Here is a 14062-nt window from a genome sequence, read left to right as displayed (position 1 = left end):
ATCTCCAAGTATGATGCATGGTGATATGTGTGTGGGGTCCGCTGGGACCTGAGAGATGCTGCTGACATTGGGGACAGGCATCATCCCTGGTGAGCTGTGCACTGCAGTCTACATGTAAAACATGTGGGGACATCATGATGGATGGTAGAGATTTGCTCTGTGTCAAGAGGATGGAGCATAATTTAGCCCAGATGCTGAGAGGCTCAGTGTCTGAGTCTGATGGACTGGTTAGCTGTCTGCGGGCGGATGTTGGCTGTTTATGATTCAACTTCTGACCACACAATCTTCACATACTAATAGGATGTCAGAACACACTTTTCAGATGAATTTCCTTTTCTTAACAGATTTATTTTAATATACTTGCGGCAAGCACTGCCTGAATACTGTGAATAAACAGCTACTAGTGGGTGTTACAAGAGAGGGATATTTGTTATTTTTCAAATCATCAGTAACATAAACCGTTTAGGTGGCAAAATTGAAATTAATAATTAATTCATTAGGCACAAATCTCCACAGATTTGACACATGTAGGTCGATTTCCTTGATATTTGGTATATTACTAACCCTAACATAAAACATGGGGCGAGAAAGTAGTACTCGACATTCATCAAAGGTCCCAGGCTGGAATAAAACCCAGGATGTTGCAGCTATGCAGACTGGAAGGAGTTATTTACCTGCAGTCTCCTGATTAAATCACCAGCCCAAAAATATTAACAACTGCGTTAGAAAATATTTCTTTAATAGAAAGTCAAAGGTACAAGCTTTTGTACATAAAAGGAATTTGGGAGAAGTTAATTCTGAATCCCAATGTCAATTTCTTAAAAAAAAAATCCAGTCACAGTGTTTATAATTCTGCCATGTGTGTCGATAACGCCAGCTGGAAGCTAAAGACTATACAGCTAAACACTTAAATGTGTTTCTGAATACATTTGAGGCAGGGAATAAGCAATGCAGTAAGAGAATCTTGATATGTATTGCCTCGTTGGGCGGTGTGATCTACGTTTCGTCAAGCTGGTGGGTTGCGCTGGATTGACCTCCAGACATGTCACTCCAGACATGTGCACTATTAAATAAACGGTTGTGATTGGCCCAACCTGGTTCTCTTCGGCTGGAAATGTGTCTGAATGTGAGGTGGACCAGACTTAAATGCCAGAGCAAATAAAACATGAGCTCTGCAGATTCGTTTGGTTCCCAGGCTAGAAGTGCAACAATTAATCTTAGGAATAGTCTAGTTTGACACCCATTGTAAAGTAAGGACTGCTAAATAAATGAAAGAACAAATTAAAAAGTCCAGTTCACAAGTGCTATACTGCTCTCCCACAATGCACTTTTACAGTGAACTTCCATCCATCAGATTTCATAATTTTGCACCTATTTTCAACAATAATATAATGGGGAAATCATTGCGATATAAGAGGCAATTATGACATCACAGACACACCCCACTGTTGAAAAAAAAGTTGGCTGTCAACAGCAGCTAAGCACAATATAATTGCTTTCTTGCACAATTACATCACACACCTCTGGATGAAAGCAAGTCGAGGCCTGGGGAATGTAGGACATAATACACCAAAAACGCAAACACAACATATTTGTGATATCTACCAGCATAAGAGTGTCTTCCTATACATATGAGACTTAAAGGCACTTCAACAGTTGCTGTTGGTTAGGGAGTGGTGGTCATTTCATAATTCACTGAGGCCTAATCAGTCCAGATTCTGTTTAATACTACTGGAAAAGGATTAGTCTGTCTTGGGGTCAGACAAGTTACCGCTATCATGCCCTGATGCTGGTGCTGTAAAGCCTTCTGTGTAGCAGCTGCCCCTATGAGTAGATGCATTTACATGAATGTTTAATGTTTAATCTAACTCTTAATCTAGATATAGAGTGTGTCGCTGTCTAACAAAACCATTTTGTGTGTGTGTGTGTGTGTGTGTGTGTGTGTGTGTGTGTGTGTGTGTGTTTGTGTGTGTGTGTGTGTTTGTGTGTGTGTGCGTGTGTGTTTTGGCACAACATCCTGCTCTAATGTGCTTTAATAACCATGATGTCATTCACCTGCTTTTTGGCTCCAGGGCAGCGATGACTGATGGGACAATTTTGAATAATCATCTTATCTGATCTGGAGCTCATGAGCTGAAAAACCAAAGAAATCACAAACCATAAATGTGAAAAGCCGTCTATTCCTAAATACCCTGGGGGATTATCTTCTTTGGGAGAAATGGTAGAAAAGAGGGTTTTCCACTCAGTTTCTCTAAAATAATGTTTATCAAGTTTGAAACGTGTTTGTTTTGTAGACCAAGGCATTTACTTCCATAGAGTACACTAATTGGGTTTTTATTAACCCTCTCAATCATTTTGTGGAAGGGAAATTCCACCTGAATTCACCTGTATGGCCCAGAGAAGAAAGGTGGGGTTCTTGAATGCAACAGTGCAATGAAAATGACCTTTAAGAAGATGCAGCTGTCCTCTGAATACCCTTTCCTTTTATAACATTGTGTAAGTAGCTATTCGTGCCTACGCAAACATGTCACCCCAGTGATTCAAACATTAACCCCGTGTTTATAGTGTCTCAGGGCAGCCAGGTTAATGCAGTGCCCTTGTGACCCAACAGTGTACTGTCTGCTGTCTGGAGATCCACCATTAACCTTAAGTACAAAAAACAGTGTCTTGAATTCACACTGCATTGAGAAAGGATTCCTTCATTTATTCAACAGAAAACACAGTGAAACCCAAAATAATGCATGGGTCTGAAGATAAATGAGTCATACAAAGGGTAACGTCAGTGATGAGGAAATTATCACTGTATTTGTCTCGTAGTTGAGCACAAAATGTCTGGAGGAAACATTTTATGAACTGCATCTCTGTTAAAACCAGTTTAACATATTTGTGGTCCAGACACATGCCAATTTTGGTGCCAAAAGACTCCTTTGAATTCTGCTTTCCGGAGAAATAGAATAGGAAAGCACTGACGGGAAGGTTACTACTACATTAACCTGAAGGGAAAAACATTCAAGCAAAGTCTCATGGTGTATTTTATTTTTCCCTGAGGATACATTTTAGGTCATTAAAAATAAAGTCAGGTGTCAAGTCAGGCAAAGAAAGAATGAAAGACAACCTTTAGAAGGAAGGTTCAGTCTCTGACTGTAAATTAAAAGTACAGCGACAGGTTTTAAACATAGTGGCATTCTTCACATACAGAGAGAGGAAAAAGGAGAGAGTGGCGTAATATAACTGAAAGAACTCGAAAACTTGCACAAGAAGACTTACACGCACACGTTTATTGCTAGCTAGCTTATGGCTAACGTTTCCAACGATCAAATTTGTGGAATATGCATGCTAACACAAGACTGTGACATTGATCAACAACATTATACTCTCTAAACATCAGCATGTTTGCTCATTGTGAGAATTGTAGATTTTTGACATTAGCTTAACCCTGCTAGCATGGCTGTAAAAGTATTTTTAAACAGTAAGGATAAGCCGCTGAAGAAAGAAAATGAAGAATGGTAGACGAGAGGAAGGGATAGCTAATGTGAAGCAGAGTTGTAAAGTTAACACTTTAAGGTTGAATATGGAGAATGAGCAGAACAACAGAAAATAATTCCACCACTAAGGTTGCCAGGTTGGTCAGACCTGGCCTGGTAGCCTACAGGAGAACAGGGTTTGTTTGAGCTTGTTTGAACCCATCCCCTCCGACACATTTCACCATGAAAATAAGTATTGCAGAGGAGTTTGACTGACAGTTAACGCTAGCCGTTACAGCTAAGTAAACATGAAAGTTAGCTTACCGATCAAGGAGAAACATAGCCATATTGGCGTGTGTTTTAATGTCGTGGAAGCTGCTGGGACAAATAACCATTTAAACTAGTGCCAGCCTACAGTAGCTGCACCTAACAACAGACAATACTGGCAACAGCAATGCCGGCCACTATTGTCTGGTACAATGTAAACAAATGACAGAAAGTCATCGTCAAACCCGTCAAAAATGTATAAAATATTAATTCAGACTAAATACATTTTTTAATGGAAAAGCAATACTTTTATTCTGTACCCCTCAAAATGCCCCATGGGTGCATTATTTTATTCTAAATATAGCTTTTAATAAAGATTTTACATATTTATAGTTTACAATTGAGAATATTTGAACTACATTCACAGCCCCAAACAATGAACTAGATCACCTTCTTTCTTTTGTTTTTGGAGCTATTCTTTTTCAGTAGAACCTCATGGATGCTTCAACTTAATGTATCATTTCAAATTTGTTGCCACTGTTGCTGACGTTCTTACTTGACTGAGGTTTAGGTAGGGGGAAACCATGGAAATATTTTTATGGGGATAAAGACTTAGGCTATCGACGGGGGAATAGTCTTCGACACATGCCAGGGGCTGTAAATCCTGGGGTGCCGTAATGCATAAAATGTGTATGTGCCGCATTGACTCTTGTAAGAGTTAACGACATTCACATTCACATTTGCATTCATTAGTTGCAAACGAATACATTCAGTGTACCATTCACCAAAAACATGAGCATGTTCATGCGTATTCAAGCCCAATGCTGGTGGGAGGAAAACTTTAAGTAACCTTATAAATTACACGGTAAAGTAAAAAAGGTAAATTACGGCTGGAATGCAACAAACCTCAAAGACTGGTGGAATTACAACGCAAGACGATCCAAAGGTTGTTTCTCTTTAAGCTCACCTAACTGACGTAGCAATCACATTCTCATCTCCCTGTATTTGCTTTATGCTTATCTGGCATAGCCACTCCTGTACATTTTGACGGGCAGAGCGTACTGCCAAGGTTGTGGGTTTGATTACTAGCGGGACCACCTAAGCTAAAAATGCCCGCACTTACAATACAGTGAGGCAGCTTGGGTAAAAACATCCACCAAATGGACTACACTAAGAGAATAAACTGCTGAGCGTTTGCTTGCCAAGACAACACAAGAGGAAATTTACTCAGCCATGACAACCTCAATGCAAGGTCAGGCTTCTCCACCACACTAAGGGCTAAAATTCATTTGAATACCTCTGGCAGTGTGTAGAAGTGCAGTTGGATGGATGCGGAGTGGTGCTGCAGAATATTCAAATTGTTGATGCTGAGAGTTCAACGACATCTATGAATGTTATGATGACCTCTCGTAATTGCACTCTACAAGAAGTGATGTTTTGAAAGAAAATATGCTTCAAACTTTACTTGTCTGTGGTGAGACCAATAAAATGGAGGACAGTGTGTGTATGTGAATGCTACATGTGAAAGAAGCGTGTAAGATATCAATGCATGTCATAACAGAAGCTGAAAAGAGACGTGAGAAATGCGTGTGGCGTCTAAGTATGGCAGTGCGTTGATTGGCAGAAATATTTTTTCTTGGACTGCGTGTGTGTGCGTGTGTGTGCTTCCTTTGTAATGATAGCCCTCAGTTTCTCACCAGGCGGCCAGGCTACTCCTCTAAACCTCACAGTTTTTGCCAACCCCCGGGGCCCAAAGAATATGGCCTGCAGCTGGGCCACAGAGAGAGAGCCTGAGTCCGTTAGCTACTGAAACAACCAACATTCATAATTAATGCAAGACAACAAACACAGTTTGTTTTCATATCAAGCAAGGGTCTACACGCTCAGGTAGTACACACAACAGATAGTCTCACATATTGTTTACATCAGACTGAAGTGAATGTGATCTAGCAAGATGATAGCTCCATCTAGAGGCCAGTTTGGACAACACCAGTTCCTCTACTTGTATAAAAGTAGGAAAATGGCCCCTCATATTTTGGTATAAGTTATTATTGCTGATGTAGTAGCATTTCATGTTATACTAATTTTAACAATTTACCATAATGTTGGTAATCTATAACAATGCATCATGTTTTGTTTGTAAAATCCAAATTTGTAAAGCTAGTAGGTATATGAAACAAAATAAAACGTATTGAATTGTATTGAATTAGAAGTATAAAGCACTATAACATATAAATACTCAAGTCATGTTCAAGTACAGAAGGCCACAGTACTTCAGATCCCACTACCACAAATATATCATCAAAGACAAGGCAAAGTTCTATCAAACTATAATTTATTGTCCGTTCCTTTTGTATAAGCATTTATATCCTTTAACAACGGCGCATACATCAAAAAGTTGTGCATTTGTCCACTAAACTCTAGACTCTGAGGAGACTTTCTAAAAATCAAATGCAAATGTACAAACATTCTGAGACATCAATTTTGCATTTTAATATCTGTTTAAAGTGTAAATCCAGCGCCAAATCACCTCATGGTCGAGAGTCGCTAACACTGACTAGCTCGGGGCAGTACGGTGAAGGCATTAAAAACAACTTTTTTAACCACTAATTCTGCTACAAAATAACACCAAACCTCTGCAGTAGCACGATAAGAGTCCCTACACATAAAATGAAGCACAGATGGGCTCCTTCCTTTTAGATTGACTTTAGTAATCAACTTGAATGGACTTTACTATGAGAGGAGCTGGTACCGGTGCCAGTAGGTAAGTCTTTCAAAACACTCTTTTAATAAACTCTGGGTTCACTCACCACGTCGTTGGTGCTTTGTTTTATGTGTAGGTTTATTTATCATGCTACTGCAAAATGAGCAGTATTAGTGGTTAAAAAAGTTGTTTTAATGCCTTTACCGTTGTGCCCCGAGCTAATCAGTGTTAGCCACGTCCGGCTGTTAGCGACTCTCACGGATTTCTCTGTTAATAGTTCATACACGAAAAAAAGTCTTGATGGCTTATTTGGTGTAAGTGCCGAAAAAGACCATTGGAAGATTCTGCACCGGAATTACACTTTAAGTACACTTATAGCTTACAGTGCATAACAAAAAGGGGGGAAAAAGGTGCTGATTAATACAATTCATTCTTTCTTTGCTATTGCATATCTTGAAATGAACATACAAAACACTAGACATCCTCAGTGCATAGATAGCTTATGGTTACTTTTACCTTAGGGAAGTGAACTGGAGTAAATGATACTGGATACAGTATAACGGAAATAGTGAAAAGGTAGCAGAGAAACCTCATCTCTTCCTAAAATGATGTGCATCTACTGATATATTTTACTAAGATCAAGAAAACCAGGATCATGGAGTTAATATGGATTTAAATATGAGGTATTCAAGAGATGTAACTTGTTTTTATTCATTTTTTCTAAAAGAATAAAAGTGAGGTCCGGTCACTGTGAAACAGGCTGGTCAAAGATTCTTCAGTGGACAGGACTTCCCTCTCAGGCTTTTCCCCCGTCCACGTCACACACTAACCCGACCTGTTCACCGGTCCTGGACTGAGCAGCAGATACAGAGAGCTGGAGTTGAAACTCATACCTCACTCTTTACTGCTTGTCCTTACCTGGGACAGAGACAAAAGAGAAACACGTATGTGGAGTCTCTTCACACTCACACCTGCCAACTCCTCACTCATGCCTGTGGCCGTCTTACCTTTGTTGGGGACAAACTTGAGCGAGTGACTGAATATTCAAAAACGTGACACTCCTTCCTCTGGGCCATCATTTACAAACTCATGGCCTAACCCGTTGCCACACTTGCCGCACAGAACCTGCGTACATGAAACAAAATCACATGAACTTGATGGGTAACATGATGCCAATTAAAACAATAGGGGAAGAGCATTGCGGAAGACTCTGACCTTGAAGGCGGTGAGAGTCTCCATCATCTTGGTGACGCTGTCCTCTCTGACGGTGTCGGTGAAAGCCGGCCAGGGAGACGAGTGGGCGAACTTGGACCGACTGGAGAACAGTGGATGGTTACATTTGGAGCACACATACATACCTGCGGGGGACAGTTACTTTTAAAAGTCATCGTTTATTTTCCTACCTGAGAAACATACTGATTTCAAAAGAATAGGCCACTGGGTTCAAAGGTCAAACTGAGGGGGTCACAAGAGGTTTAAAGGAAAAATGCAACAACTGTTCCCAAAACTCGATTTCCCCTTGTTTTTCTGTAATTTTCCTTTATTTTAAAATACTTGTTACAGTTATCTCAAGTGAATAATCTAAGAATCGCTCTTAAGAACACCGCACTGAAAATAGCCACAGGCCATAACATCACATACATTATTCATGTATTTTATTGTATTTATGTTGCAAAATTTTCCTTTTTTTGCTTTATTTTTTATCCACCTATCCATTTAATCTAGTTTTTAACTCATATTTTTATTTTTTTTGTTTTATCTTATTATTGTCTTCTCTTTGATTCTGCTTTGTCTTTTTTTTTCTTAAAGACTTTTTTTTTGGCAGTTTTCAAGCCTTTTTATTAGATAGGACAGACAGGAAATGGGGTGAGAGAGATAGAGGGAGACATTCAGCAAAGGGCCGCAGGTGGAGTCGAGCCCGCAGCCGCTGCCTTGAGGACCTTCAGCCTCTTTACACGGGGTGACTACTTTTACCACACCGCTAAGGTGTTTTATCTGTTTTATTACTTCTTTGTCAATTTTATTATTACACATGCATTGGTTTCCAAATGTTAATTGGTTGAATTGATTTTGTCTTCAGGTTTTTATGGTCTACACCTGTTCTGTCTTTTTCATTCTGTATGGAAGGAGTTAAACAAATAAAGATTGATAACCTGTGATGAGGAGGAGGTCCCATATTGCTTTAATTTAAGGGGTCACAAGTGAGGGCTGGAAACACTGTATAATAGGGTTATTTAACTTCAATATGCCACAGTGTTATGGCTGGTGAAAGTTGATTTCAGTATGAAACAAAATTACATTTTCATCATGAGCATTAAATGACAGTTGTATTGATATTATTATTACCTCTGTAACAAACTTCAATCTTATAAATCTGAAATTGAATGGAATATAAATAAATGAATATCCCCAAATTGTGTCACACCTACTATGACTGTGATACAACACAATAACTGAAAAAACATGAAAATGAAAGGTTAATTGTATCCTGTAATCCAGACTAAAGGGAGGTTACATCACTGCAGTGCTGCACAGCGCCTGCTCACCTGGTTTGAAATGATCCTTGTAGACTTCCCCGCCAAAGAACTGACAGAAAGACATGTTGTTGTATCTACACGGATCGGCTCAAGGGCGAAGGAATGTGGCTCAGTTTTATCCCCAAACGGCAGTGACAGGTGACCGGACGCTCCTCTGTCGTTCCTCCTCTCGTGTGAAGTGATTCTGGCTGGAGATTTACGGGGAGCTCCGCCCACTGCGGTTCTCTGCATCAACACTAGGTGTCATTGTGTGACAACACTCCGAGATCTGCTTTACTGGCACTGATAGAGTCAACCCTGGAATAAAAGTCCCCCCTAAAACAGATATAGTATCTATGGCTTCATCACCGCAGTCAATTTAGTCTCCACATCTGTTAAATGTACCCACATCTTTTATCATCTCTACCATCTCTGTCAGTGCTTTTTATTCACATTACATTACATTTAGCTGATGCTTTTGTCCAAAGCAATTTCCAATGAGGGTACAAACCAGAAGAGCTAGTATAAAGTTAGTGCGTTAGCTACAAATAAACCAAACTAAAGAGTGCTACATGTAAGTGGATTTTTTTTTTCAAATAAATCATCTTCTTAGGCAAGGTGAAGTCTAAAGAGATGCGTTTTTAGCCTGCGGTGGAAGGTGTCTAGGTTTTCTGCTGTCTAAATGTCGATATTTCCGTAAATGTAATACCATAGTGTTAAAATACTTTTTAAGTAAAAGTCATGTCTTCAAAATCTTACTTGTGCAAAAGTAGGCTAAAACAGTATTAGCATCAACATATACTTAATATAGTAGTAGGCAAGTAGGCAACTCATATGCAGAATGGCCCATTTAAGAAAAATAGCCTACATATTTTATTGGATTAGGCTACAGTGAGTGATGCATTAATGTATACTTATCATAAATTATGTAGTTGGTAGAGGTGCTAATCTCAGCTATTGCTAATATCATAATATATTAGTTTATTTATATCTTGAATGATTGAACTGAATCTGCAAAGTAGATACTAAAGCTGTCAAACACATGCGAAAAGCGAAAAGTGGAAATACTGAGGTACTCAAGTCTGTCACACTTGGGTAAATGTTCTTTACTACTTTCCACCACTGATCTCTGAACGTAATTGCACATATTATCGATACATTTACTGTGAACTTTTGCAAAGTCCTTGGACAATACTTTGCACATTCCCGCATAAAACTGCACACATTTTTAAAATCTGACATTCTGTGATTTTTTTTTACAACATTAAAAAACATATAAATCATGACTGTATTAATTTTTTTTTTCTTCACTGTTGCAGTACTTTTTTTTAATCTTTTGTTTGTTCTTACTATGCTTATTGTTATAAATCAAACACATCTGAAAATGTACTTGGCAGTAAACCTGATTCTGATTCCAAGCTCTCAGACAAATCAAATCAGCAGTTTGAGCTTTATTTTATAGAATTAATATCAATGAAGCAGACCGTAATCCGTTATCGACCGTTATCGTAAAAATAAGTATTCTTTTCTTGGTAGAAACAGGGAAAGCTCAAAAACTATGTTTCTGTCCGTTGCAGGTGTGTATCCTTCATTCATATTTGCAGTAGTGCTTCAGTGCCTCTGGCAGCTCCAGCCAGTCAATGGCCATCCTGTGGACAATGTGCTTTTGGATGGCCTTTCTACATAGCGTCTGCAAGGACGAGACTGAAGCAGCAGAGAAAAAGAAAAACACAAAAAGACTGATAAACGTGAGAAATTCTGAAGAAATATGCCTTAAAAGCAGGGGTTCCTGCGCCAGAGCCTATATATGTATGTAGTGACAGGCTAATATTCCTTGCTGGAAAGTCCACAACAACCATTAACAGTCAAACTAAATTATTATAAAGAGAGCGACCACAGAAAGACAACTACAACTACAAAAACACATGAAGCAATCACAGAATGACGCAAAACGACCTCAAAGACACACAAAGCAACCACAGAAGGACCCAAAGCAACCACAGAAAGACGCAAAACAAGCATAAAGAAACACGAAGCAACCACAGAAAGGCGCAAAACAACCATAAAGAAACACGAAGCAACCACAGAAAGGCGCAAAACAACCATAAAGAAACACGAAGCAACCACAGAAAGGCGCAAAACAACCATAAAGAAACACGAAGCAACCACAGAAAGACGCAAAACAACCATAAAGAAACAAATGCCAAACGATTCAGCAAGATGCAAAAACTTCAAAGAGACACAAAGTGACCTCTAAAAACTAACAACTGAGCTATAAATTGCCCATGATTAAAATGATCACATCTGTGACACTCACATCCATACTCCACCTGGACAATGCGGACACACTTAGTAGCAGCAAAGACGTCCACCACAGCATGAAGAGGCTGGATGGAGGGGATCCCTTTTGCAGAAGCTCCCATGTCCTCACCATTGATGACAATGTGCATATCAGCCAGGTCTTGCCCTTTAGACACATACAGTACTCCTATCCGACTCCGTCTGGCTGTGGGAGGCAGGAGGTTGGTCTTATACAAGTCATCCAAAATGTGGCTGTAGCGTCCAGGCCTGCTCCGACCAACCAGCTTGTCCAAGGGGATCCAAACATTCTCAATGTGCAAGTGAGAGTCAGTGAAGAAAGTCTTTGGTTTGATGTTGTTGCCTCCTCCTCCTTCTCCTCCATCTTCAACCTCTCCTCGTCCCAGCCTCTGGCCCCCAGCCAGTCCTCCATCTCCAGCCTCCTGATCCCCTGCTTCAGCATCCTCTATGACCCTGTTGTGGTTGCGAGTGATGGCGAAAACCCAGCTGTCCCCCGAATCTGTCAGGTCTGGGATGGAGTACTCAGGTACCACCTCTAAGCTCATGGGGTCTCTGGCGGTCAGGCCGACCCGGAGGTTGCCGCACCAGCCCAGCTCCTTATCCTCGATCTCTATGAGAAAAATCTCCCCGGGCTTCAGAGGGTGTTTGCTGAAACACACTCCATTTGCAAAGCTCTCCACTCGAGTGGCTTGGGTTCCTGAGAGGTCCAGTCTGACATTTCTACCATGGATTGGGTGAAATTCCATGAACTGGCCGGTAAAGGACTCCATTTTCAGTTGGATAGTTCTTAACAAACACAGACAGACTTACTAAAACTGCCAATCAGACAGCCTTGCGGTGGTTTCAGACTATCGCCGGGCCTACATGTGGTCATTGTCGAGCCTCAACAACTTGCACAGACACACGGCAAGGTCCCTGCTCTGCTTATCTGCGGGCCACTCAGAGAAGCTTCTGGTAGAGGGCTATTTTTGAACAGCTGCATATGTCAACAGATGGCAAGGTATGTGTCTGTGTTGAGGGGGGTGGCCAACGCCAACATGGACATGCCCACAGTTACTCACTCAAAGCAGACACGCACAAAGACTGAGGTGTCGTTAGTGAGAGCAACAAAGCCCCCCTGGCCCTGGTGCTCATTCAATTTTTACAAACCCGTGTACTAAAGTAATAGCTGCGTAATAATCATAATACCATATACCAGGGTGATATGTAAACCAGCAGCCCATTCATGGCTGCACTCTAAATATAGTCATGCCACGCAAATACATTCTGGGTTTCATTCTTATGTAAAGCAGCCATTAAAGTAATATATCAGGATAGAGAGGGCTGTGGAGATGTGTTATGATAATGGCATTATAGCATCATTTTAATAGGGAAACCCTCAGCAGATACTTTACATAGTTCATTATAAATAGCTGAGAATAAAGGCTCATGCGTACTGTGTCACTGATCTAAAGGTATTATGTTAATTAGGAGCTCCCCCATAGCTGCTATAGCCCTCATTAGTTACATAACTAGTCTAATTTTAAGTCATTTGCCTTGTAGATAGGAAACCTTGCAAGATGTGGGACAGAGATCACTGGTAAAGATTACATAACATAACATAACATACATAAAAATGATTTTAAAAAATAGCCTGCTCAGTATCCATCATTACTGCTCTGAGGGAGACTGGAAGTAAAGAATGGATGCTGCAGAACCTCCAGAGGTGATGCATTGCTCTGCTCTGGGATCTTCAAACTGCTGTCTGTTCCTTTTCTGCGGTCCAGCACATAGTTCACTAGATGGCCCTGAGTCCCTTCCATGAAGCTCAGCACGTCGCAGTCCACCTCCCCAGGATTGAGTAGGTAGCCAGCTCTGCAGCTACTAGACTCAGAAACAAAATGTCTATGGCCTCATTAAATGGACTATGCAGCATGACCTGCGGAGCACTGCACCAGGTGGTCACCGACGCCAGGAAAGTGCTGTTAATGGTCGATTCCTGGCTGCAATGACGGTAAGAGCGCAGATGTCCTGGAAACGCTAACCAGTCCAATAGTGTCCTGCTGCAGAGCTCCAGACCCCAGCCCCCTTCAGCACTGGGACCCATTTTGGTCTTATAGCATCATACAACTACTGTATTCTTCCAAATATATGACCGTGTTTTTTTCATGAAAATCTGTCTGAAAAAGAAGGGGTCATCATATTTCCGGGGTCTTGATTTCAAAAGCCAAGGAAGAGCCTTAAAATCTATAGAGCACAGCAGATGGCACCAACAATTGGAACGGTGGCTTTGTCTCTTGACTTGAAATTGGACATTGGTTTGTTGTTGAACAAGATTTGGTCTTCAAAAAGTATTTTTTCCAAAAATGATTCTTCTTAAAAAAGGAGGGTCGTCTTATAATCAGGGATGTCTTATATGCGGGACAACACTTTAATTCAAACCAAAGGTACCCTTTAACAAACATCATCATGCTGAATTGAAAGAAACCGTCTATAGGAAAAATGTATTTGACGTGTAATTTGACGTTTTAGTTTGGCCAATGTCCCATCCGCTATCTTGAAGGGGGCGGGCTTTATGACCTATTCTGCAGCCAGCCAAAAGGGGGCGATCGGGATGCTTTGGCTTCACTTTTTGGGGGCCTTCAAGCTGTCCATTGTCATATACAGTATTATCCAAACTAATGAGGCATGGTCTGAGCCTGGAGCTCTGCAGCTAGACCCATCTCAACCAATCGGAGCAGGATGGGATTTTGGGGAGGGGGGCTTAAAGAGACAGGCGCTAAAAAGCATATCAGTAAAAAAGAACATTTTTT

At 40.6% G+C, this 14062-nt stretch overlaps 2 protein-coding genes across 3 annotated transcripts; both read right to left on the bottom strand.

Moving 5' to 3' along the window:
• Positions 1–7241: 7241 nt before the first annotated feature.
• msrb1b (methionine sulfoxide reductase B1b) lies at positions 7242–9080 on the bottom strand. Its single transcript, XM_083933162.1, has 4 exons — positions 8982–9080; positions 7651–7793; positions 7443–7560; positions 7242–7353 (listed from the first exon to the last, which is right to left on the bottom strand). Exons 1-4 carry the CDS (start codon positions 9034–9036, stop codon positions 7337–7339), a joined length of 333 nt encoding a protein of 110 aa, XP_083789288.1. The 5' UTR covers positions 9037–9080; the 3' UTR covers positions 7242–7336.
• A 1291-nt stretch (positions 9081–10371) lies between these two features.
• Positions 10372–12201, bottom strand: neurl2 (neuralized E3 ubiquitin protein ligase 2). Of its 2 annotated transcripts, none has more exons than XM_083933078.1 (2): positions 11269–12201; positions 10372–10655 (listed from the first exon to the last, which is right to left on the bottom strand). In XM_083933078.1, exons 1-2 carry the CDS (start codon positions 12038–12040, stop codon positions 10540–10542), a joined length of 888 nt encoding a protein of 295 aa, XP_083789204.1. In that variant the 5' UTR covers positions 12041–12201; the 3' UTR covers positions 10372–10539. The 2 variants fall into 2 exon arrangements, with proteins under 2 accessions (XP_083789204.1, XP_083789205.1); XM_083933079.1 differs by having other exon boundaries at positions 11282–12201.
• Between the last annotated feature and the right edge of the window lie 1861 nt (positions 12202–14062).

The sequence above is a fragment of the Echiichthys vipera genome, assembly GCF_963691815.1.
Source record: "Echiichthys vipera genome assembly, chromosome: 18".
NCBI classification, from domain to species: domain Eukaryota; kingdom Metazoa; phylum Chordata; class Actinopteri; order Perciformes; family Trachinidae; genus Echiichthys; species Echiichthys vipera.
Note: the sequence above shows the minus strand (reverse complement) of the source record. Positions and strands in the feature narration are given on the sequence as shown.